This window comes from Amia ocellicauda, chromosome 2 (assembly GCF_036373705.1).
Source record: "Amia ocellicauda isolate fAmiCal2 chromosome 2, fAmiCal2.hap1, whole genome shotgun sequence".
Classification (NCBI taxonomy): Eukaryota; Metazoa; Chordata; class Actinopteri; order Amiiformes; family Amiidae; genus Amia; species Amia ocellicauda.
In genome coordinates, this window is record NC_089851.1 from 7,400,474 (window position 1) to 7,427,976 (window position 27,503).

The 27,503-nt window shown below is 38.5% G+C and overlaps 1 protein-coding gene across 2 annotated transcripts; it reads left to right on the forward strand.

The window, feature by feature from the left end:
- The first annotated feature begins 6,429 nt into the window (after positions 1-6,429).
- On the forward strand, positions 6,430-24,735 carry gjc2 (gap junction protein gamma 2). 2 transcript variants are annotated; one of them, XM_066717374.1, is made up of 2 exons: positions 6,430-6,643; positions 18,631-24,735. In XM_066717374.1, the coding sequence occupies exon 2, from the start codon at positions 18,651-18,653 to the stop codon at positions 19,899-19,901; it is 1,251 nt and encodes a 416-aa protein (XP_066573471.1). In that variant the 5' UTR covers positions 6,430-6,643; positions 18,631-18,650; the 3' UTR covers positions 19,902-24,735. The 2 variants fall into 2 exon arrangements, with proteins under 2 accessions (XP_066573471.1, XP_066573480.1); XM_066717383.1 differs by lacking the exon at positions 6,430-6,643 and adding an exon at positions 16,193-16,309.
- Positions 24,736-27,503: the final 2,768 nt, after the last annotated feature.

Sequence of the window (27,503 nt, forward strand, 5' to 3'; positions counted from 1 at the left end):
GAGGTAGAGTCAGGGAAGATTTGCTTCAAATCTGGGTTGCAGGTAAAGAAAAGAAAAACGTTTTTCTTTTTCTTTGGATTATGCATGTGTTTGTGTATTAATCTGAAATGAAGAGCAGGGTTGATTGTAGGAGTTTGGGATCACAGCTACACTTTGGGATGCTACTGCGATCATGAGTTTCTTGTCTGTATGGTTTCTTTTGGCTGTTGAATATATGATGTACAGTTTCCAGAACATTAGAAAGTTACCGTGTCATTTATTTGAGCATGCTTGTTAATTGGCAATAAAGGACACAGTAATGCATTTCGTAAACTATAGGGAAGGATAAAAACTGTTCTTAAATAGTTATTTTAAGTGTATTCTTGATATCATGTATTGTTCATATCATATTCTGTTTTTGTGACTGTCAATCTGCATTGTTCAGCTAACTGACAAGTTCTGTCTGTGGAGTAATAACAGTTGGCAGCTGACAGTTGGGACTAATGATATATCTGGTGGCAGATTGAAAGACACTGAAGGCAATCATGAGCAGTAATAACTGATTAGGTATGACAATGGACAGTTTTTGTATATATTTGCTATAACATCTCTTTTTTTAGTACACAGAACTTTCACACTATGTAGTACAGATGTGTCCTGAGTCACTGGTAGGTAAAGCTGAACGTGTTCGTCAAGATAAATACTGTTCACATGTATAAACAACACAGGTTTGCATGAAATGTCAAATAACCAGTTTTATATTTTAATTTCAGCTGTTTGTTTTTAAATGAATGTAAATGTGTGGATGTTCTTGTTACGTGATTAACAAATTACCATAAAAACATAAACAGAAGCATTATTTTCTTGTTCTATACCATTACAAAAACAGAAATATTACTTTAAAATGTTGTTTTCCATGCTTAATGGATACCCAGAGTTTGGGAATTCATATTATCATAAGCTAGAGTGAACCTTATTCCCTGCACTTCTTATTCTTATGTATTCTTCAGATCAGGTGAGGGTTGAGGCCCTTATTTAGTTAAATCACTAACTTGTCACCTCGGAGAGCTTCAATGTCTTCCCAGTGAATTAAGAACATCTGTATTATAGAGCTTCTTCTCAGGACAAGGGACACCACATAATGCATTGTAATACATCAGATCTGGGCATGGATAAGGCAAAACATGGACCCATCCATGTGCACCACCAATCATAAATTTAAACTCCATTACTTGATGGTAAGTTTCCATTAGGTGAAGGATGAGCAGAAAGCCACTGTGAAATACTAGGTTTGAAATTTGTGATTAGTGGTAGGTTGAATATGGGATCACAAGGTACAGATAAAGTGAAACACAATATCAACAGGTGATACAGCTCTGTCCTGCACCTTTACACTTCCGTTGTGCAGGTCAAGCAGTATTGGGGGTCCCTAAAGACGATTCACAGATCTGACCAGGTTATCTACAGGACCTCACTGAATGCGTCAATTTCATATTTTAGGTGGTTGACTTTGAGTTTTGTTGCCGTCCACAGAGTCCATAGAATAGCTCTGGTCTAAACCTTTCTGTCTTTAATGATTTTTAATGCTGCTAACAGCACCTTAGCAGGCAATCAGATCTTAACCCAAAGCTGAGTAAATTGACCTTTTCAATAAATGAATGTGTACTGAGTTGAGTAGGAGAGGAGAGAGAGGAGAAGCACTTAGTGGGAGTTAATATTGATGGATGAATAATTACGTTTAAAAGTATTTTTTAGATATAGTAGTTAATTAGAAACTTCATGATGTCACCTATTGACAAAAGTACAAAGGTTCATGTTCAGTCATTCTAGCAAAATTAAATGATTTCCAATCATAGAGTGATTTAGTATTCTATATGTGTTTTATATAATACATTCCACTAAACTTATAAAAGGTATTGTGCATTTCACTACACATTTAATTTCAAGCATTGCATGTCAAAACAATGCATCAAATCAGATTTTTGATTATAACCAATTGTCTTTGGCCAATTGTGAGAGAACAACATTTTAGAATTTCAGAATCTGCATAAGAAAATTTAAAATCAGCAGAATCAACATGGGATTGTCCTTAAATTATTCAGATTTAATTTAACTAAAATATGAACTTGGGGATGTTTCATTAACATAACCTTTTCACAAGTTTATTTCTCTTTATTTATTTGTATTTGATTTATTTGTATTAGATTTTTTGTTTAAATCAGTGTGATTTTCATGAAGGACTAGAAACGAGGTGGGCTGCATAATCATGTTTAAAGACTTAATGTAGCCAGATCACTTCATTTACATGGATACATGATACATTTTACATAAATAGTTGAAAAGGCATTAAATATGTGACTTAAATTTGTTTTTAGCAAATACTTTGTAACCTACTTCTTATTTTACCCCTTTGGAAGTATATATCCCCCCTTGTGACCTACTGTCAGGGGCGTCGCAAGGGGATAGGCATCCCAGGCAATTGCCTGGGGCCCCGAGCTGGGGGGGGGGGGGCCCAAAGGGGAAGGCTCCCCAAACCCCCCCGCCCCCCCACCGCTCTCACCGGCGAAGGCTCTATCAACCCCCCCCGGCTCTCGCGGGAAAAAATTACCGTCAGGAATTATTTTGCCTGGGGCCCCCACAGACTCTAGAATTGCCACTGCCTACTGTTACACTTGTATAATGTTGATTGCACTCAAATATTCCCTTGCCCAAATATACCCAGTAAGATCCACTGTACTGTAACTCTATAGACACTATTTATTTAACACTTTTGCTTGGTTTTATGTAGTTCACCCACTTATATGTCTCCTTCCTGTAAAATTAAACATACTGGAAACAGCAGTAATATGCGACAAACAGGAAGCAGGCTGCCTTCTGAGAGAACACCAAAGTTTTGGCAAAATGCACAACGTCAGTGTCACCTTGTAGCTACAATTTCAACAAGGGGAAGGAAGTTTAATCGTTCACCAGCCAAGCTGAAGTCCTTACAGCCAGTCACAGATTATTACACTTGAATGCTGCTTTGAACCCGGTTTTCTACTTCATTCCTTAAGATCTCCTAAAGATTGACTGTGGGCGTTTGTGGCAAGTGCCTGCTTACTTGGTGACTTCAACTTTCAGAGAGAGACAGACAGAGAGACTGCTGGTATGATATAAGTCTTGGCCCTGGGCCCCCTTCTGAGTTGGTTCAGTGGACTCCAGCCTCAATCAAACTTGCAGAAGGTCACTAACCCAGGAAGAGGCGTAGGTCTTGTTTAAAAAACAGAGATGGGAAGGAATGAGAGGAGACTGCCATGCCTCTCAGCGCACCCCTCGCATGTGACCCCTGGGAAGTCAAAGTGTGGCAGTTAGGCTCTGAAACTTTGCAAAAGCAGTGCACAGATGTTTTTTTTCTTCTTGTTTGTTTGAGAACAGTCTTGTTTTTTCCTCTGCCTTTGGGTTACACATCTAGTCACGTGGCAGTGCTTGATCCATCATGCAAACAAAGCCCTCTTCGCCTTCGTCTACTCAAATCAGCTTAGCCTGGAATTTAGTAATCGTGAGGAGTTCAGAGTTGACGTCGATTGAAAGTGAAGACCCATGGTTTGTTCACTTCTCCCTTGGCTTTCTTGGAGTCCACTTAGTCAAGCCTTAACCTCACAAAGCTCTCACAAGGGCAAGAAACCAGAAACTGGTTCATGCAGCTGGCTCCCAAGTCTTTATGCCCTATTAAATAATACAGAGAGATGGTCAACAGAGACATATTCTGACTAATATGCAGTTTAACTCACATTTGCTGACAAGAACCATGACAAACAGACACCCGATTTACTTTGGACATGAAACTTTTACGTGCCAATATAAAATCTTGTATTGTAATGATCACAGAAGATGCAAAGGTGTTTGTAACAGGGAGATTCATCCCAGACTGACCACAGTCTTTTCAACTGAGTCTATTCTTTGAGAAATGTTCTTTACGGTTTCTCAGTCAAATGCTGAGTCAAACAGTCAATTGAGAAGTGCCAAGGTTTCTAGAGTAGAAGCACAGCTCAGTTCTCAATTATTGTACCTGGACAGAATATGAGAATATTTAGTCCCTTGGTTCAGAATAATGACCTGTCTTGCTCAAAGAAGGGAGTTAAAATCCTTGACACATGTGTAGCGTGTACAGATTAGAGCCCCCCACATGTCCCTGCTGGGACAGCACATGTTTATGATTCCTTTGTTTCTAAGTTTGTATTTGTGGACTCACACGCATGTTATGCATGTAAATTCAAAGAAAATCTTTCTTCCCACTACATTAATTCTCAATCGCTTCCATCAGTGACACATTAAGGACCCTTACAAATATTCCCAAGATTTTCTTGTGTACTATCTTGAACGGATGCATAAATTTATCAATGACTGAAAGTTTAATTCTGAAATCCCAATATTTTTCACTGCCGATTTTTACTTGGTGGGGGGTTTCACTTCCATAATCTGCTCAGCTGCACGTCTGTCTTTAGGGACACTCTGTATCTCAATACAGCCACTAAAACTTATAGTTTATATTGGCTTTATGACAGATATATTCCACCACATGGTTTTTAAATTTCACTGGAGCGTGGACTGACTGAAATCTGACAGGATTTGAAACCTCCTTGATGCATATAGTATATATATATATATATATATATATATATATATATATATATATATATACATTATTAATAATTATTAATAATAATATTATTATTAATAATAATAATAGTAATACTAATAATAATACCGTTTATGAACAATTGTTGATACAGACGTTTTACTGTTTTAATCTTGCAGAAACCATGTGATTCTTCATTTGTAAATTTAGAAAAATCTGAATCTGTAAAGATAAGTTTATAAAAGCCCACTTTCACACACACACATACACACACACACACACACACAACAAAGACAATATATGTGGATTAAAATATATAAATAGTCAATGAATTACAGATTGTCTTATTTTTTTCTACATTTAATTAATTGTGAAACCTATCAGAATTACAGTATCAACGCTGATCTCTAATGTTGTGAAAAGTAAATAGTTTGACAATGTGATGACACTAGGAATGGCTTGTGCTCCTTCCAACACCACACAGCTGGTTGTAAACTACACTTAGTAACTGTAAACCCCACATGGATTTTGTTTACTGTAGTTTAAAATCAAATTTAAATAGTTTGAATAAGGAGTGTATTGCCCTTTGCACCCTGAGAAAAAATAACGTTTGTGTTTAAAAAGACACAAATATTAGACATTTAACTCCACCAGAATGACAAGGTGTGTGTGAATGAGTGTAAATATTGTTCATGTTATTATATTATCGTGTAGATATAATAAAAAACACAAATATAAAACCAATGTTTGTGGGAGGGGGGAATCACAAAAAGTAATCTTCATATCCATAAGTCTTCATATCCTTGTTGATGTGCCGATGATATTAATTTACTGCTCTCTGGGGTTTCTTTCTTGAAAAGAATCCTACTCCAATCCCAGTACTTTACATTTATCCTTTTTTTTTCCACAGTAGGAAGTCTTACGTATTATATGATATATGACTATTATCCCAGAATATAGAAAGTACTTGTATGTTTGTATTTAAAATGAAGATGTTGTATTTCCTATTGTTGTTCTGAAGTGTCTGTTTGTGGGTAGACCATCGCAGAGGACCGAGTATAAACATCTCTCCTCTCAATAGCTAGACAGTCTAAAACAGATGCTGCAGAGACAGGCTAAGAGACGAATTCCTGGCCACATGCCTGGACAGAGAGTATAAATATTTTGACATTTGATATCACTCAGCATACCTGTTCATTACTCTCACCAGAGCTTTTCCTTGTGAATTTCTGTAGAGATGCGTTTCATTTTTTTTTAGCATAATGTTAATTTAACCCATCTTATACATGACTGGAAAGTTAATAGCTAATCCCTGTCGAACATTTTCTCCACATTAGCCAGTGTTCACCCCATCATATAAGGCCTCTTGTTGGCAGGCAGTAAAATAGCAAATTGTTATCCAAAACTAAACCATGTCAGCCCACAGTTCATAGGGTCTATGCGTTACTCGGGCGAAGGAGAAACACACTGCCTCTATAAGATGATTGTGAGGTGAGGCACAGTCTAACTTCGCCACCAGTGCAGGATAGTGAGACCATGTGTGGAGTTCAGGACCACGTCATGTGATGCGTTGCTGCATCTGCACACCAAAAATGAAACATGTGGCGCTGAAGGTTCGCATACAGAAAGGTTTGAATGGAGCGGCTAACTGTCTGACTGTGCTGGGTGTTTCATTATTTTTTACAGTCAACGGTCCTGATGTCTAAACCCTTGAATTGGGGTCATTTGCCAGAGGATTTTTCTTTTCCCCCCCTCTGGGCAGAACGCTGTCGTAACAGAAACCTGACACTGTGCAGGATGTGAAGCTTTCTCACTGGAGGAAGCTTTAGTTCACGCAGAGCCGCAGTGGGCTGCTGGGATCCTCGGGTTTGTTGTTGTTCCTCTCAGTCTGGGGGGATTGGATCCCAACTTGCACTATGAAGGAGCCGTTCCGATGAGACTGAAGCCGTGTCTCAGGATGGACTTGTGCTCAGAGACCCAGAGAAGCAGCTGTGAGACAGGATGAGGGAGCAGGAGTGGACAGATCGAGTGCGGATCACTTTTCATGTAGGTTAATGGTTTGGTTTTCTTGTATGCTTTTCTGAATTATTGTTAAATGGGCCTGACTTAACTTTTTCTTTTTTTTAAATGGAAAATATGATAACATCTTAGCCATGACTAGTATGTTTGTGTAGTTACTCATGTGGGTCCTAAAACCAAATCCTCATGTGACTTTAACGTTACTTTACTGTTCATCTTGTGCTTGGGCTTTTAATGTGTCTATATTTGTAGATCAGTAATGATGATTATTTTCCTTCATTATGGATTTTCCACATGTTTCTTCTATTAAATGGTTTCACTCGGCACGCAAACATACATATGACAGGCCTACATGTGATGTTTGTTTTAAATGAAAGTTATGTTTATTTGGTTATTTTTCGGTTGTTTCTTTACTTTTTAAAGTATGTGGAAAAGCATGGAACCACACCTCACTCACAGCAGCTGTAGCTCACAGGGTGGCACTTCAGCCAGTTGTTTCAGATTATGTCGATTACAAAACAAATCACAGAAAATGTGAATATTTAGTTTGCACTCATCATCTACCATACTCTCAAACTTGAAATTGATTTATACTAAGATTCACACTTTATAAATATATAGAAGTTAATATAAATGCAAATATTGTTGTGCAAAATAAGCCAAAAAGTTGCTTTGCACAACTAATTTATTTGATTTTAATGTATTTATTTTGGCATTCTTAAGGTTAAGCAAAATTAAAAAGCTTTAGTATAGCCATATTTATATAATGTTTCTTATAGGGGGAAAAGACGGCATTCAAGATCTGAAATAAACAACTTTTTATATGTAACCTGTTTAATGTCCCTTTTTAATTTAACGGGATATATTCTGAGAACTCTGTATATTCTCCCTCGACACTTTAATTTCTAACTGACAAGTTCGCAAATCTCAGACTCATCTGAGCCCGGGGCCCGAAACAGCATAATATATGGAGAGACTTATTGTTGAGTTTGCATGGCTAGCTTGTTCATTCTGATATTTTACAGAAAATAAATATCTCAACAATGTAAAAACTGCAGGAGATTGTAAATTAAAGGCCTGTGGTGTTTAGTGTGGTTGTAAAAGCATGTGGTTACTGTAGAATATATATATTTTTAGCCACAAAATAAGAGAAAAGAAAGTAGGACCGGAGCCAAAGTGGTTGCTGATTTAGGAGACTGTAGTTTGGGGAATTATACATTGAGTCTTTCACTGGTAAAGAGAGGACATTAGTGTGTTTATGGCCATCGGGATCTGTTTATTCTGTTACCTCTCCTCAGGGACAACTTCCCTTGGCAGTAGAGCTGTCTCCTTTCCCTTCAATGACAAGTTGCACAGCTGACCTGGCACGGTGAAATGATCCATGTGAATTTCATACAAACCTGCTCCCTGTGGTGCTTCAGGTGTATTTAAATATTGGTTTTCCTGTAACAGAAACAGATCCGTAGGTCCTGATGTCCACAGATGACTGGAGCAATGACGAGACATAATGAGCTTGAGGGAAAAACCGCATCCCCTGGCTCAAATTAATATTCCCTTATAATACTACTTTATTTGCAGGGAGCTTTTTAATCGTATTTCTGTTTATATTACATTTCTTTGCATTGGAATTTTAATTGCTTGTGTTCTTGCTCAACACGGCTGTGAAATTTTAGTCTTAACAGAGTTATTATTCAATTTAATAAGAAAATACGAAACTGTTTTTATTTACATTTTTCTACATCAAATCTCAGCAATTAGAACCAACAGTCATGTTGTATCGCTGTCTATTTCTCTGAGATAAAGTGTAAAAAACATGGACTGGGATCTGTTATGAGGTTTGAGTTTTTGTTTTCTTTTTAATAGTTGCAACAATGCTTTCTGCAGCAACACTTTACAGTCCTGTTGAGAGACAGTGTGTGAAACTGGATGAAGCAGTATTTCCCCAGTCAATGTAATTGTTCATACACATATATGCCCTTTGAGATTGCAAGTGTCAAACCTCTTAAATGGAAACAATGCTTCAAATGTAATTGATGGGTTTAGATAAATTATATGAAACAGACTACCAGGTGTTTAATTTATAATGCATACATGGAATATACAAATGAAGGATCCATGTTAGGGAAAATCTTTTCTTTAGAGCCCAGTGCTGTACCTTTCCAATAGAAATGCAATATTTGTTACTCTTTGGAATGGTTGATTCTGGAAGAATAAGGTCAAGCACGGACCAGTTCACATCGGTTCACACATATTAACCTTTGAAGACTATGACAAAGAAGGCATTCAGTGCATATCATTGGAAATATGTGTCACATGTGTGTCTTAGTTCACACTGTCATTGGAAAAACACTCTATTTCTCTTCTATAAATACAACATCAAATAAGGGTGGCGTAGTCTACTTATAGTCCAGGATTTTGGATCAGATGCCACAGTCTGGTATAGTTTGACAGAGCCTTGGCCCGGGTTACATAAATATAATATTCTCTGTGTAATATCCTTCTTAACAGATGGCTAATGCATTGCTCTAATTGTTTACACCCAAACTGCATCCCTCCCCTTATTGAAGCTTGTGGATCAATGCCACTCCACAGTTAATGAAATGTACTGTGATACTACAGGGAGCTGGCAGTCAGGACCAAAGATTGAACCCTATTTCCCCATGCCTCAGCCATGCACACTAAGTACTGCTTATGAAATGTCCAGACTGGCTGTCAAGGTGGGAAGCTGGCAAGTTGTGCTCCGTGGACCGGTTCCAAAGCCGTGTCTTTAACTCATGGTTTAAAACTGGTGTGCATCTAATTCTTATTGTGAAGCCCACATCTTAGAGACTGTATATTGTATCTGTGAGGAGCATTGCTGAAGGATTTCGTTTTTAATAGAGGAACGACCAGACTCTGGACATGTAGTTCAATGGCAGTGAGGGATATCACAGCACCTTGACTCCCTCGTAAACCCCGCCGGTGTAAATGTGACTCTGCTCGTTTTGTAAGGCTTCGCCACAGCCCGGCCCGTTGAGCGTGCGTGTCACAGATCGAGCAGTAATGGTATTCCTGCAAGAGGCTCCTGTCAAGCACTCCTGTACCTGTCCTCTGGGTGAACAGAGGCAACGAGTCTGCAGGGAGATCGCATGCCGAAAATACCATCTGGGGCACAGTCTTGTTTCCAGAATTCACACTCACGCTAAATAATCAACGACAGGGAGAAGTATCCTTAATTTGCCGTCCTGGCGCCATTCAGTTGGCATGTGTAATCGTATGCCTTGTGGCACACGAGAATGATGTCACGTTAGGATCCATCACTTAAGACTTTGTTTCATTTGATGTTTTTTCTGTTGTTAAAAATACATACTATCAACTGTGTTATTTGTAAAGATTCTGAAAGTTATGTTGTAAATTGCGTTTCATTTGAGTTTAATTCTACACGTGTCATTATTGCTAGTGGATTAAAATAAATGACACCACAGTGATGTGGGAAAGCATATAATTGTTCTTACAAAAATGTATGGTAATTACTCTTCATAAATACCATTTGTAACATTCAATTACATTTCATTTTCAAACCCCAGACACATCAAACCGTGCCAAGGAGACACGCAAATACACTGTTAAATTGTACATCGAAACACAGCAATGCTTACTGCAGAATGTACAGTGGAAGCAGGACAACTCACACTGTACATTAACCTGGCTAGATTTCATTGATGGCGGCACCAATGTGGTAAATTGTCATGGCTAAGAACAGGAGACTTTAAGACTTCAGACCAGTCTTGAGTTTTAAAGGTTAGAGAAGGATCAATTTCAAGGTTATGCAGGAAGTCAGGTGGCATAAACTGAAACGACAAGGTCAAGCTTTGTAGTCTGTAATGAAGGGAGGAAGACCATGTATATAGTTGGAATATTTGTGACCAAGTCCACTAGATGGAGACATTTAGTCCAACTGCATGACCATCTCATGAAGTCAGTAGTTAAGAAAATGTGTAAGATGCTTGCATGTACAGAAAAATATCAAGATACAGAAACAGCTTGTGATCCTATTTTGCTGAGTGGGGCAGCAGTAGATTCAAGTAGTGCTTTACTGGTGCTAATATTTATAGCTTGCAAAGTAGCCTCAGATGAAATTTACTCACTGTGGCACTGTGGCTTTGATTTTTGTCTCCAATTAAAGAGAATAGGAGAGCTACTAATGCTCTCCAGTTTTTATGGTTCTTGTTTTTATACATGTGAGGTGTTCATTATCTTTGTGCTGTTTAGACATTTTGTCAGCAATTGAGAGTGGCCTTCTGTTCAGAAGGGATACTTTAGATTTAGATATATTCATCTGTGCAATAAGAGCAAATTCACTCACATGTGGAAACAGTGCTGTTGAGAATAGGATAAAATGTAGGGTTTACATTAAGGGTTACTTTGTATAATTTGATTAATTCTGGTATAAAGCAGACTTTTGCAAAATCTAAATGAAGCACAGTTTGACTGATATTTTACATTTGCAGTTTGATGATAAGTGAGATTATTATTTAAGTCTATATGGATTTAATAGGAAGTGGGTAATTAGTCCCTTGAATTTAAGGTAAAGCAGCATGGAGATTATATATTTCCAACTGGATTATGTATTTTTCTGATCCACAATTGGGCATCCAGTTATCAATATTGGGATTGAGAGCACTGGGCATACTTTTCGAGATGTTAAAGAAAAACTAATGTAAAGAAATCAAACACGTACATCTCAGATCAGTACCAGCTCTGGCCTTTTCAGTCCTTCAAATAAAGATTGGTATCCTATTTAATTACAGAGCGCTGAAATTACAGGCTTAATTGGTCCCTATACTAATTGTAACCTCACACCTCTGTTTCCTCGGGTCCCGCAGTGTGTTTACACTGGCCGAGGCAGCCCTCAGGTTTATGTGTCACTAGATATGTCACATTGTTAGAGCACATTTGATTGGTGGACGCCTTTGAAACAGTGAGCACTTGGAAGTGAATGGCTTTGTCAGGTTTACCCCCGAAGCCCTGCATGAGGGATGGGTCTGCTAATTCCTGCAGTGCTATTGAGTGGCAATCCTACACTTCTGTCATCCCATTCCCTGTAATTACTGCCACCCCTGTCCCGTCTGCCATTAGCAGTTCTCCACAGTGTATATATGCTGGGCAGATGGAGATGACAAATGTATTTTTCCTGGTTCCCAGCTACCCCTCCGAATAACATACTGGTACTGTCCCAAATATTCAGTGTGACAGATATGCATTTAGGCTCAGAAATCACATGGTTCTTCCAGTACTATCATACAATTTGAGACATATGCAGAATTAAGTAAACCCAGTTGGATGTGCTTCTGCAGTGTTTTGTTGTTCAGTATGCGTCCCCAGACTTTCCTCACTGTGTCTCCTGTCTCTTAACCGAGACATTCCGGAAAAGCTTTCATTTTGAATTTGCCTTGTTGGACACTGTAAACAGGAAAGGCGTTAGGCGAAAAGTTCACAGGCAGGAGTAGTATCGAGTGAGATCAAGCTCAGTGTTGTGCCTGTTAAAGCTGCTGTCTGCAAAAAAGCCATTGCTTGCACCTCCAACTCACCCTCTCTGTTACTTGTTGTTTTGTTCAAGCTGGTGAATCCCAAAACAATAGCCTAAATCGCTGCAATATTTTATGTGGAAGCTTGGCATGAAAAGAGTGAGCTATGGTATAACACTAGTATGAATGGGATAAGTTATAATAAAACCTCTGGTGTTTTTTTTTCTGGTTTGTTTCTTTATTATTGCAAGTTTCAGTTCTTTATTCCAGTCACTTATTTTGTATTTGCTTGATTAGCGTTGCTTCTCTCCCACTTGTGTTCTCATGGAGGCCAAGTCATGTTTTGTCACTTATTTCATACTTTTATATTGCTTCTCTTGTACTTATTCTAAAGACTTGCTTGTGCAGTTATCATGTATTTCTGGGCAACAAATTGCCCATACATTACATTACATATTACATATACATTACATATACATTTTGCCTTAAAACTAATTTGGTCTTGTCTTCCTCGAAGGCTTAAGTATCACTCTAAGCACCCCAGTAAGAATGTGTTGCATTTGTAATTATTTATAGGAACCTGTAATTCCTACGGCGATGTGGCTCCCAGTGAGTTGGAAATCCCCACCTGGCTGCATTCGTATGGGGCAGGATTGGATACATCACATGTTTACAACAGAAAAATCTGTAGGGTTCATGTCCTCTTCAATACGCTTCTCGTCAGCAACACAATGTCACGACTACAGGATCACAAGAAAGATCACTGAGACAGACAATGGTGGAAGAAAATATTTTTGACACACAGAGAGAACTGACTGCTGTCAAAATGGATTTCAAATTAAAGCAAACCATATGCAGTCACAATGTTTTAATTTTCTCCGGAAATGTTTCAAGCCCAGACATTTACATTTGAATATATCCACACATTTACTTGAAAATATCGGATTCAACTGCATCACTCAGTTTTCCATGAAAAAAGTATTTGAATTATATTTCATCAAATTATAACCTTCACACGATAAGCCCTGTCTGCTAGGTAGAAACGGGCAATATTCGTTATTACAGCTGCGCTGTTGAATTAAATGCTTCAGGGGAAAGCTTGCACAATGCCTGGTCTTGTTAAAAAAAGTTTTCTGACTGACATAAACTTGTCATTTTTAATTTATCTTAGTGAAGCAAGCACAATAAATGCTTTCTTTTAAAATCATAATTTAATTTAATGAGAAAAAAAGTCTTCCACCTGCACCTGAGTCCTCAGTCTAAAATTGATTGTCTCACAATCTGCAAAACACAAGAACACACACTGGCATTTAAAATAAAATAATCTGAAAATGGTTTATGAATAAATTAAATTGCACACTGTATAGATGTCAACTGCTCTTGTGTGAAGCAAGAATCAGCTCTCTAGCTCTTTAATTGAGACAGTTATGTGCACTGCTATCATGGATGTGTAAGCATGATGTAAACAGAATGTAAGTGGGACATTTCTTTGGTGTGCTTTTTCCTACATACACCTGTGGCACAGGGTAATGTTTAGGTGATTCCTATTAAGTTGAAAACAGGGTCAAAGCTTGGGTGCCCCAGATGGTCATATTTGTTAATAAACTCTTCAGCACTCAACTCCTAGGACACTACCTTGAGTATGACTTGAGATAATGGCCTCTGTAGTTTTTGCTTCGGATGACATGAAGCAGGGCCCTGTGTGAGGCGTGTTCAGACTCGCTCCAATATGCCATTTCAGGTTCATCCTCATTGCAAATGCAAGAAGCTGCAGTTTAGGGGAAATTCGCCCCATTAAATGTACACTGCTTTAAGAGGGGTTGTTTTCTTCTCTTTTTATTTATTGATTTATTTATTGTGCTTATTCGGGTATTCAGTATTTATCATGAAATATATTCATATAACTAAACAATTGGCACAAGACCGAAGTCACAAGGACAGCTTGCTTTCCTGGATGTCAGAGAGGGGTTTAAATGAATGTCAGATATTGCAGCAAGCTAAAATGGACCACAGAGCACCCATACTATTTTAAGAAACAACGCTGATGGCTGATATTGATTGCAAAACAAAAGCCATGGAAAACAAGTCTGGAGGGAAGGACGTGATTCCCCCACCTCACCCCCACCATCCATGTTTTGCTATTTTACAAAAACTGACAATTTCGCTCACACTTTCCAATGCTTCCTGATCCAATAAGGGCAAAAGTACAAATCAAATCTGAATCCATGTGTAAACCTTTTTTGATGATTTGCTAGCAGGTGGCCATGAGTTTCTAAGTTTGATCTCAGTGCCCTTTGAACTTTGCTCCCTGACCCCGAACTTGACACGTGTAGAGGATGCGAATGTACCAACATTGTAATACTATGAAAGAAAATGTGCAGGAGCCAAGGCAGTTTTGTTTGGACATGGCGGGTTGTCTGCTTGCGGCCTACTGAGCTCTTCTTGAAGGATCACAGTTCATCTCTTCAACAGTGTCTTGTCTCTTTTGGGGGCTTGTGCCAGTTGTGCTGTGGTCTGAGTTTATATTTCTCTCTTATCCATTTCTTTAGTTTGCTTGTGTTGTGTGTTTCTGTGTAAAAAAATATGTTTGGCCATAATGCAAAAGCTGTTTTTTTTGGATTTTATTCATCTCCATGGTGTCCAGTCCCTACCCAATCTAGTGAAAATCAGCAGGCCATTCTGACCAAAGCACAGGAGCATTGTTCTTGTTTTTCACAAAGGATTGGTCAAGAGTTCCTCCAGACACATTTAAAATGGGAATAATTAATGGATAATTATCATCATATGGTATCAGCGTTCAATAACGTACTGCATCAAATGTATATTATCCTTTAAACAATGATCAGTCTCTGTGATGCATAAGATTTCAATAGACCATAACCTCTCTCTCTTCTTGAATCCTTGGCGCATTCTTTCCATACCAAAACACGTCTGAACTTGTGTTTCCAATGGAGCTACACATTTTTGCTCTGCTTTCATATAATACCCAACTAAAGCAAAGTATTTCTACTTACTGTTATTAGCTGTTGCTATACCAAAACCATTTGAGATGCTTTAAACACAATGTATGGATTATACTTTATAGACCCCCACTCTTAAACTCTTAAAGTATAATCAGCACTATATGATACTGAAACATCCATTCATGATCATTCAGATCAACTACGAATGTATTTCAATGTAATAGAGATAATAGAAGCTAGGATTACATTTTTGGATCCTTAGATAATCCCTCAAAATATAATCAAGCAAAGCAAACACTGATTTAAAAAAATAAAAAAAAGTTTATACATGGATTACATTTAGCATTTTGTTTAGTCTTGTGTAATGTTAACAAATTAGATAAATTATATATACAATGATAATAAAGTAGTTTTGCAGATTTGCATCTAATTAAAGCAACAGAAGCTTTTTTTTTAAGGTTTGGTAGCCAAATGAATTCCCCTCTAGCTGGGAGGTGTAAAATAAAAGCGGAGCTCAGAATGAACAGAGTATTACTGGAAGGTATTCCCTTAGACATCCACAACAAATTTATAACACCTCTCGATATGTTCTGTGGGTTGTAAAGGCTTTATTTTAGCCTGACACTAATCTTGCCTTATGGGGATTACAGGGTTTAAAATGGTGACTTAATTATTTATAACCTCACACTTTTACCACTTCAGAGATGATACCACAATGTTTCGCGTTGCACATTCCAAGATCAGGGGTTTATGTGTAAAGAAATGGCTTCATCATAACAAAATCATTCATGCATTGCATGAGTTGGGCTCTTGAGCTAAACTGGCCGATTGTCTGTCTTGGGATCTGGAGGTCCCAGTATGTCCTCACCTCCATCACTAAAAAGGACACTTTTGTTACAGTTCCCTTATATGAGACTCATGGCACTTATTTTTATTGTCTGCTTTGGAAGCAAAACAAAACGATGATCCTCGTAAATAAGTAATTGTGAAAACTCGTATTTTAAAATGTGTCCTAAGTAACACTTTAAATACAACTGAGAGAGACAGAAGAAGATGGAATTTAAACAACAGCTCAGTAATATGTGTTCATGTCTGGACAGGAGATTTTAGATGAAAGAACGTGGAAACTCCTGCAAAGGTGGAGATCTGAGAGCTGTTAAGGGTTCACAACAGATGCTGAGTTTTTCATCAACTCATGCTTTGTACTCTCATATGTACAGACAGTAAGTGGTGATTTTCTATTTAACACATTTATGTTTGTTGATTAAGGACACTCTTCTTTGCTGTATAGCTGTGTGTATAAATGTACTGAAACTGAAGTAGAAAGATGAACTTGTGTCAGTAAAAAGGCACAAAAGCTTTCTGGACGGTAAATAATCTTCAAATAGAAAAATCATCTGAAACTGAAATTGTTATAATATGCATTTGAAAAGTTGTGATATTTTTATTTTTATTTTCATCACTGAATCCTTTTTCCTTTAATGACTATTTTAGAAAAATAACAGATTATTCTGTAAAAATATTTACAGATGATGTAGCCACAAATCCCTTAAAATGTATATTCATTTTAGAAATAATATATGATAGTTCTCTCTCCTTTACTCCATCAGTTCGGTTTAGTTCTATCTTTACTCTTTAAGGGGATCAATAAGTGTTATTTCATATTGCGTTATCCCTTCAGACTTTGTGCAAAATACAAAGCACACTTTATAAAACTCAAGACTGCTCTTACAATCATATTTGGAGACAGTGAGTCGGGTGCTTATAATAACATTGATGCACTTCATTTTTAGGATGCTGTTGAGTCATATAAAACATGTAATTCATTTCAGTAAAATATGGACCTTCAGGATGTAACGTTTGCCTGTAAACATATTACAATTAAACTGATCAAATGTAATATGTTGTACGAAGACAAGAGATAGGTAGATAATATATTCAGTAAAGTCATATTTCAACTGCTTTTAGAAAAATGTACAAAAGGGGGCAGAAATACTCAACACACAGTCTTGAAAAGGCTGAACAGAATACATTACTGTATATTGTGCAAATATGGGACTTACCAGGTTTTTATTTAAGGATTACATTTGTGTTTGAATTATGTATATGAATTGAGAGTTAAAGCATTCAGGGCCTAGGACAGCATCAACAGCACACAAAAGGCTTAATAGATTATTCTTTTGGTTTATTCAATATGCCAGGGAACCAGCCACAGAATACAGATCCATGTAGATTAATTTTTAATTTACATAAGAAACAAAAAATATGTTATGCTCATAGTCACATTGCTTATATTTGTATCTATTAACAGTATACATTCTTGACAAATGTATTTCCAACATACTTTATGAAAGAAAAGGAGACATAAATGAGATGTTGGAGATACTGAAAGCAGATGTTTAATGTTCTTGAGCCTGAATATGTGAACATGGGAGGGGGAGTAAACACTAGGAATGAGCTATATCTTCTGTATCATTCTGGTATAGGTTACACTGTTTGGTAATGCAAACTTTCTGCCTTCAAACCACATTTCCAGGTCTGCACTTCAATGGTCAACCTCTTTCACAGAACATCCAAATCACTCTATTGCGTTCAGGTGTTGATTTAAGAGTCTTAGCCCCTCAGTTTGTTTCTGCCTATAGTAGAATACATACCATACTTAAATATCAGAGTGACATTTCTGGAACCATACACTACCTCACACCATGGTCCTAATTCCTTGTTTTTTCACATAACGATACATGGCACCACTGTGGAGAATGAAGTTATGGACGAAGAGAATCCCATTGGGATCGATGTGAACAATATGTCAATCACAACCAAAATGTGCCACAAACAATATATTGTCTAATCTAATTTGAATAGGCACTGGTCCCAGTTCAACGTGGGACTGATTGAGGAATGATTTCCTTTAATTAATTCTTAATTACTGGCAATAGAATTACATGCACAGCTGTTGTCTCTAATTGCAATTAGTTTGAATCTCCCCTCAGAGATCGGTCTCGTTAAAACCTTTTGTGAAATCTGTAGTGTGAGTTTAATTGTATGAAATAACCTGTCTGTTAGCTGACAGAGAGTACATCAGAAACAAAATTCTCCTGTTTGTGTTCAGGAGGACACAGATGAAATGGTGGATGTTGTTAAAGTAACACAGAGTCGCAAGGTGCCGTGTTCAGTTATTAATGCTCTGAGCGTCACAGTTCCCAAAACGGTCTTCCCACTGAAATGGTGTAGAAGGACTCTATCTCATGTCTCCTCCAATGGCGGTTAGGCCATTGATATTGCTGGGCCAATGCAGACGTCACAACATGGTAATGTTATAATTATTAGGCCAACATAAAGCATTTTTTTCTCTTGAAGAATAACAAAATGAGTTAATGACTTCCACTGGTGCGTTTCTCTCCATCACAGTTTGTCATCAGATCCTTGTGGTTTAAGAAACAGTCGGCTTTGAAGGCAGGTTCATTATGTGCCAAATGCAGTGCAGAAATGTGTTTCCCTTGTTTCTCATCCTGTTTTTCCTAATGTTTTCCCTCTCTTCCAGGTTTTAGTTGAACAGCCCTTATGACCAACATGAGCTGGAGCTTTCTCACCCGTCTTCTGGAAGAAATCCACAACCACTCCACCTTCGTGGGGAAAGTGTGGCTGACCGTGCTCATCATCTTCCGCATTGTGCTCACGGCCGTCGGAGGGGAGTCCATCTACTCGGATGAACAGACAAAGTTCACCTGCAACACCAAGCAACCCGGCTGCGACAACGTCTGCTACGACGCCTTCGCGCCGCTCTCCCACGTCCGGTTCTGGGTCTTCCAGATAATCATGATATCCACACCCTCCATCATGTACCTGGGCTATGCCATCCACAAGATCGCCCGCACCTCGGAGGAGGAGCGCCGCAAGTTCCGCAAGTTCCGCAAGAAGCCGCACGCCATCAAGTGGAGGGCCACTCGCACGCTGGAGGAGGTGCTGGAGGAAGAGGAGGAGGAGCCCATGATCTACGAGGACACCCTGGAGGTGCGCGAGATCAAGCCTGAGCCCAAGGGTCCGACCAGGGAACAGCAGAAACATGATGGGCGGCGCAGGATCATGCAAGAGGGGCTGATGAAGATCTACGTGCTCCAGCTTCTGGCCCGAGCCGTGTTTGAGGTGGGCTTCCTCGCAGGGCAGTACCTCCTGTATGGTTTCAGGGTTAGTCCCTCGTACATCTGCGCCAAGAACCCTTGCCCTCATCAGGTCGACTGCTTTGTGTCCAGGCCCACAGAGAAGACCATCTTTCTTCTCATCATGTACGTTGTCAGCTGCCTCTGCCTGCTGTTGAACATATGCGAGATGTTCCACCTGGGCATCGGCACGATCCGAGACATCATCCGCAACCGGCGGAACAAGGGCAAGTGCCCATCCTACAGCTACCCCTACCCCCGCAACATCCCGGCCTCCCCCCCCGGATACAACCTGGTGGTCAAGTCGGAGAAGCCCAACAAGATCCCCAACAGCCTAATCACGCACGAGCAGAACCTCGCAAACGTAGCGCAGGAGCAGCAGTGCACGAGTCCTGATGAGAACATCCCCTCGGACCTGGCCAGCCTGCACCGGCACCTGCGGGTGGCACAAGAGCAGCTGGACATGGCCTTCCAGACCTACAACAGCAAGAGTAACCCCCAGCCCTCCCGGACCAGCAGCCCAGCCTCTGGGGGGACGGTGGTGGAACAGAACCGGGTCAACACGGCTCACGAAAAGCAAGGGGCCCGGCCCAAATCCAGCACTGAGAAACTAGGGTCCATTGTGAAAGACGGAAAGACATCTGTATGGATTTAGAACTATTTTATTTATTTTTTTTTTTTTAAGTGCTTGTCGTACTTATATGGAGATGCCATTTCAAATCCACAGACAGAGGTAACAGCAGTGTTCCAGGGGTTGTTTAAGGTCGGTTATGATATTATTCGCAAGGGCATGTTTGTTTCAGTGCCTGATAAAGGGTGTTAAAAAATTTCACTGAAGGCACCAAATGTGCCTAATCTGCTGCAAAGCCCTTTTTATTTCATGGCATAGAGGAGAGTTCAGGAGGAAAGCTGTTAAAGAGCAGGCAGAGACAATTGCAAGTCTTCCTGAATCTTTTGAATATATGCTTTATCTATTTCCCACTTACACACCCACGAACTGATCTAATGATTCATAATCACACACAGTACCTTTACCGTTTCTGCTTTTTTCAACTACTGCACTTAAAGATAATAATAACCTTATTGAAGGTATGGATGATACTGGCAATCAGGCCTTGATAAAACTTGTTTTTTTTAATGAATGACCTATGTTTTATTTTTCCCAATATAAATTTCTCTCCATCTGAAATAGATAAGAATGCATTCCTACTGTAGATGAAGGCAAAGATCCCAAATATAGTTTTTTTGTTTGTTTGTTTGATTTTTCCCCCAAATAAGCAAGTGTGAATGTCGAGTGTGGAATATCATTTGCAAGTCCTGTCCTCATACTTCATTTAGTCCTTGAAGAAGGTTTCAGCTTCGAAAGACTTAGCATCATGTATCTGTGGAAAATTGGCATCGGTATTAACGGAAAGAACTGGATGTCATGTTCAGGAATTCTGGCAGGATAAATCGGGGACATATTTACCTTTCAAGGCAAGATATACAGTGTGTTTTTCATATACATAGAAACAGCACAGTGCTGCATCTGCTATAAGGATGTGAGGTATTATTAAGAGTTATACAAGGCCCAGCTTGTGCGCATTAGATACTTATCCCTAAAACAGATGTTTTACTAGGAGAGTCATGGAGCCTTACTTTGCACAGCCATTGAACACAAATGACTGTGTTAATGACACGCCACGACGATGCAAACAAAATGATTTAGGAGTGGGGTCTCAGATATGGGCTAAAGCACTTCAGACAGCACCCAGCCAATCAAAGCCCATCCAACCACAGAGAAACCCTGTGGACACTCTGTATTATTCGTATTGCTGTTGTTATTGATTTTATTATTTATAATTATTGTTATTATTACGAAAATTATAATAATTACTGTTATTATGAGTTTATTTACATCCTTTACCCATTACCCTGGTAGCTTCACTGGTATAAACAGTCAAACGTGTAATGTGAGAGTGTTGCTAAATAGGGCCCATAATGTTAACCTGTTTTTACCCTAGGTAGCTAATTACAAAGCCCGTTTTTAGAGCTAAAAACTACAGAACATGACTTTAACTCATTAAATGATTAATGTCATGGTCACATCTGTAAGTCAAAGATGAGGCAATATGAGCTGTACCGAAGCTTCAGTTATGATTCTTAAGATCATTATTATTAAGCTCACTATTATTTTAGTAGTCATATTTGAGTCAAAACTCCAAAACTGAGGAGGAGGATTGTTTTCATAGGATTGGTTTTCACAAACATTCAACAATACTCAGAAAAAATCACAGGAATCTTAACCTTACAATTTGTGTTAAGGTTGGTGTGCACATTTTCAAGTAGAAGGTGCTGGCTTTCAGGGAAGTTGATATAGAAAGAAGAAACAAACTATAGTTTGTGTCTTACAGTACTCTAACCTTGATTATTTTCTGTAGCACTTTTAAATGTTGAACCCGGCCTGCCATTTGCAACAGTTCTGCCCTACAATGTACAAAGGGGGTGAATGCATATTTTGCACAAAGGCTGATTCTGGAGTCGAAGTATACTTTAAATAAGCAAAACAGACCAAAAACATTGTGTTATTCTACAGTGCATATTCAACAGCTGGCTACTGGTGTGTACTTATAAAGAACTGTGTTGGTAATATGATGAGTTGTTTTTTATCATTAAAAACAAGCACCTTTTCAATTATGTTAAGCCAACAAGTAATTTATTCAATTAAATTGTCCTATCATCAAATATATAAACAAACATACAGAAACAGACCAATTGTTTTGTAGCGGAAGCCTGCTGTTACCTTTTTCCAGTTTTGGTTGATCAAAAGTGTGGTTGATTTGTTCTTTTTTCAGTATAAATGTATTCTTGATCGTTTGTAATGGGGGCTACATTGGAACAGTGTTATCCTACTTATCACAGTTATTATGTGTCAGATTCACTGATTATTTCAAATATACAGAGGATATACCATTGGCTTTAGGCATGGGTTACCAAAGCTGAAAAGCTAGTAAACATGAAAATGTCTAATTCCATATCATACTCCTGTAATACATAATGAACTAAAACAAATTGATATGAACATGTCATTTTATTCCACTTGAAAGCATTTCACTACATTCCTACATGTAAATAAACAAATGGAAAATATCCACAATCAAAATAAGGATTAGGGATCTTTACACAGATTTGATCAGCTTTGTCATGAACCTAATACATTTCATTAAGGAATTCCTAAAGCAATCTGAGGACAAAGCTCAGTATTAATTAATATATGCTTTGTATAGAAGGATTTAACATACTCTTCTTAAAAAATTAATTTGCTGACACATATTTCCAGGGCAACTTACAATTTTGTACCCATTTATACAGCTGGGTATTTTACTGGAGCAATCTAAGTGATCTAATGCCCCACCCAGGATTTGAACCCACAACCAGTTCAGAGCCCCAACCACTACGCTGGTTTTGAGGCAGAGATGTTTATAAACCAACTCGTTCCAGTGAATCTTTTTGATGGTGTCTGTTAGGATTCTTCATTGTTCCAGTGTACTCTCACAGGATGATTATTTTGATTATATGGATGATTCCACTGCCTTGTGCATCAATATGAAGCTACAGTGTGCCTTAAACAGCAGAGATCGTGTTTCTGTCTTATGTTCATGCATTAAAAAAAAAAGGTTTCACTTGAATATGTATCACATTAGTTACAGGCATTGGCAGAGACGTGGTGCATTTTCTTCAGCTACTTGGATAGGCTGATGAAAGAAAGGTTACTATGGCATTGTTATGTGATGAAATGAACACACTGGTCTTAATTATGAAGCAAGAACAAAAACACTTTAAATTCCAGGATGATTTACGATTTAAGAAGTAAGCGCCATCCTTTTCCTAAATGCAGTTCTACTACAAATTAATTCAAATTGGAAAACAACTCTTTTGTTTGTTTTTATGAGAAACAAATATTATCACATATGCCCATCTAAATGTTGATAATGAAAGAAAATAATAATAATAATATATTATTATAGCTCTGGAAAAAATTAAGAGACCACTCCAAGTTCAGAAATCAATGTTCATTTTTTCCAGAGCTGTATATAAAAATAATAGACATGAAATACATTAAAGAATCTGGGTGTCATTGACAGATCAATTAGAATAAATTCATATCAAATTAACATCTTTCAATCTTTCAGCGTTTTTTGTTTGTTTGTTTTCTTTGTTTTTTAATGAATGTTAATTGTGAGGTGAAAATATAAGATTTACAGTTATAAGGACAACAATCTTTCCATATTTGCATACGTAACACACAACTATTTATTAGATTCATGAAAACAGATGTTTCTTTCATTTGTACACCACTATATATGGCTGTATATGGTAATGGACCGAAAACACAAACGAATAAGAAAATTCTGTGGTTTAACGTCCCACTATCCAGGATAAAACTAAACATCTGCAGCCGTTTGAAAATCTTAGCTAGTCAGGAAGCAGTCTGGTGGAAACTGGACTTTTCTGTGAGTGTGCGTCCTCTATGCCTTTTGTGTGCTGTAGAAGAGAACATGGGCCCTTAGCGACAGGCCTGCTTTGACATTCCTTTATGTGTATCATCTTGTATTAGTCCGGACTTATCTTGACCTTTGAACTCTCCCCTCAAGCTCTCTTATCAGTGCTCAACACTTTGGGCCGGATTAAATCAAAACTTTGACCCACCCGCTGATAGGAAACTACAAACCTGTACATCATAGCGGTTACATTTATGATTAGAAGAAAGTGGAATCTGACAAAAAATGAAGCCGCAACTGAGTATAGTTCTGTAGTTTTCTATTAGTGGATGGGTCAAAGTTTTGATTTAATCCGGCCCATTGACCACATGAACCACTCCTTTCTCGGCTGCACTGTGATTATGCAAATGCCTACAATCGTAACCATGTTATTGGGATACCTTGTGGTTGCAATAATTAAACCTCAATAGTGTATAAAACCACATCTATGATGTGTAACATGATGTTTTGGCACCAAGTAATACAACCGCTTCAATTTGTAGAGCTGTCAAGTTTAAATCAGGTGATATCCAATAATTAGTTCTACCGGAGTGACAGCTGGATCTTAATAACCAAGTACAGTCAACTTTCACTCTACGCAGGTTCCCTTTATCAACACAAGGGCTTTTTGAGCTAAACACTATCGAAGTGTACAGAGAGATCAGGGTAAGCAATGGCGACATGAGGAAGAGAGGAGTCCTGAGCCAGTATCGGAGGTTAGAGCCGGATGCAAGCTGTTGTGATGGGAATGGGCCCCAGGCCTGTTGCGTGTCTGGCTCCTTCTCACACAGCACACCCTTCTTTATACTCGACTTGGCATAGCCACAGCTCTGAATTGCATTTCACACCCAGCGAGAACTATTCCCACTGACACGGAACAGTAAAATCTGGTGTGAGTGTCTAGATTCCCAAACAAACACCAACACTATTCATACATGTTAATCTTGCAGGCTATCTGAACCCCAAATCTTCACAGTGGCTCCTGGTCCTATAATAGGAATGAAAGCCAACGTTCATTGCCTACACACTGCCGAACTGAATCTCCCATCGTCTTAAACATGATCTATGCAATTTCAGGCAGGCGTCTTTTTAGAGGGGCTTAATAATTGATAGATAGAAGTTCAGTTTCAGCTACAAATGTCAAAAAGTCATCGTACTTCAGATGATTTCTGCTGTCAGTGGCATTTCATTCTGCTCCTCCTTTTCGCCGTGTCTATTTTTTTCCCACCGCATTCCAAGAGTAATCAATACATTATTCTCACAGGTTCAGCACTGAATCTGATTGTGCCTCATGCAATGACAAAATAGGTGCTATCTAGCTGCTATTTTTAAATATATGGTTAAAAGTTTACTCTTTTGAATGGATTTGTTAAGTCCATTTGCTGTTCCTCTGTGGCACCAGTCCCAGAAACTGCCTGCTTTAAAGAAAGACAGTTTAACCAATCTGTACAGTTACATACGCCATAGCGAAATTATCTCCTTTGAAGGAAAGCAGAAGCATGTCTGAAGAATAAATATAACAGAAAAATCCAAACACTATCTCCAGGAAGTGCATTTCGGCTCAATCCCGGACCAAGAAACCCAAAATAATATTAATAAAACCATTTCATCAAACATATTCTTATATATACAATATATACAAATATTGAAATATCTAAAATAAAATAAAATGGAAATGCATACAAATCATATATATATGAACTCTACTGATGACCGGCTAAACTGAATAAATGTTGGACATTTTCTGAGAAAGATCTTAGTTGAGCTCAGTTGAACCAGAGGGTTTTTGGAGGTTTGTCATAAAGCTCTCTTTCCTCATCTTGCCTACCTTTTTGAAGGAAGTATGAATTTTGCCTGTAAATATGCAATTAATTTTATAGTAAAATTAATAAAAATAATAATAATAATATAAAAAGATGAACATTTATATTAAAGTAGCTATCAGTTAGAAAATCTAATAATTAGTGAACTGATAACTAGTGGCCATTGCTGAATTTAGTTTTTGTTACTGGAAATACTTGAATTAACAAAACAATAACATTGACGTTCTTGAAAAAGCTTTGAAGAGGTTATATATATATATATATATATATATATACAGTGAGGGAAAAAAGTATTTGATCCCCTGCTGATTTTGTACGTTTGCCCACTGACAAAGAAATGATCAGTCTATAATTTTAATGGTAGGTGTATTTTAACAGTGAGAGACAGAACAACAGCAAAAAAATCCAGAAAAACGCATTTCAAAAAAGTTATAAATTGATTTGCATGTTAATGAGGGAAATAAGTATTTGACCCCTTCGACTTAGTACTTGGTGGCAAAACCCTTGTTGGCAAAACCCTTGTTGGCAATCACAGAGGTCAGACGTTCCTTGTAGTTGGCCACCAGGTTTGCACACATCTCAGGAGGGATTTTGTCCCACTCCTCTTTGCAGATCCTCTCCAAGTCATTAAGGTTTCAAGGCTGATTTTCTATGGGATTAAGGTCTGGAGACTGGCTAGGCCACTCCAGGACCTTAATGTCCTTCTTCTTGAGCCACTCCTTTGTTGCCTTGGCTGTGTGTTTTGGGTCATTGTCATGCTGGAATACCCATCCACGACCCATTTTCAATGCCCTGGCTGAGGGAAGGAGGTTCTCACCCAAGATTTGACGGTACATGGCCCCGTCCATCGTCCCTTTGATGCGGTGCAGTTGTCCTGTCCCCTTAGCAGAAAAACACCCCCAAAGCATAATGTTTCCACCTCCATGTTTGACGGTGGGGATGGTGTTTTTGGGGTCATTCCTCCTCCTCCAAACACGGTGAGTTGAGTTGATGCCAAAGAGCTCGATTTTGGTCTCATCTGACCACAACACTTTCACCCAGTTCTCCTCTGAATCATTAAGATGTTCATTGGCAAACTTCAGACGGGCCTGTACATGTGCTTTCTTGAGCAGGGGGACCTTGCGGGCGCTGCAGGATTTCAGTCCTTCACGGCGTATTGTGTTACCAATTGTTTTCTTGGTGACTATGGTCCCAGCTGCCTTGAGATCATTAACAAGATCCTCCCGTGTAGTTCTGGGCTGATTCCTCACCGTTCTCATGATCATTGAAACTCCACGAGGTGAGATCTTGCATGGAGCCCCAGACCGAGGGAGACTGACAGTTATTTTGTGTTTCTTCCATTTGCGAATAATCGCACCAACTGTTGTCACCTTCTCACCAAGCTGCTTGGCGATGGTCTTGTAGCCCATTCCAGCCTTGTGTAGGTCTACAATCTTGTCCCTGACATCCTTGGACAGCTCTTTGGTCCTGGCCATGGTGGAGAGTTTGGAATCTGATTGATTGATTGCTTCTGTGGACAGGTGTCTTTTATACAGGTAACGAGCTGAGATTAGGAGCACTCCCTTTAAGAGAGTGCTCCTAATCTCAGCTCGTTACCTGTATAAAAGACACCTGGGAGCCAGAAATCTTGCTGATTGATAGCGGATCAAATACTTATTTCCCTCATTAACATGCAAATCAATTTATAACTTTTTTGAAATGCGTTTTTCTGGATTTTTTTGCTGTTCTTCTGTCTCTCACTGTTAAAATACACCTACCATTAAAATTGATCATTTCTTTGTCAGTGGGCAAACGTACAAAATCAGCAGGGGATCAAATACTTTTTTCCCTCACTGTATATATATATATATATATATATATATATATATATATATATATATATATATAAAACAACTGACTGTTGCATTCAAGTAT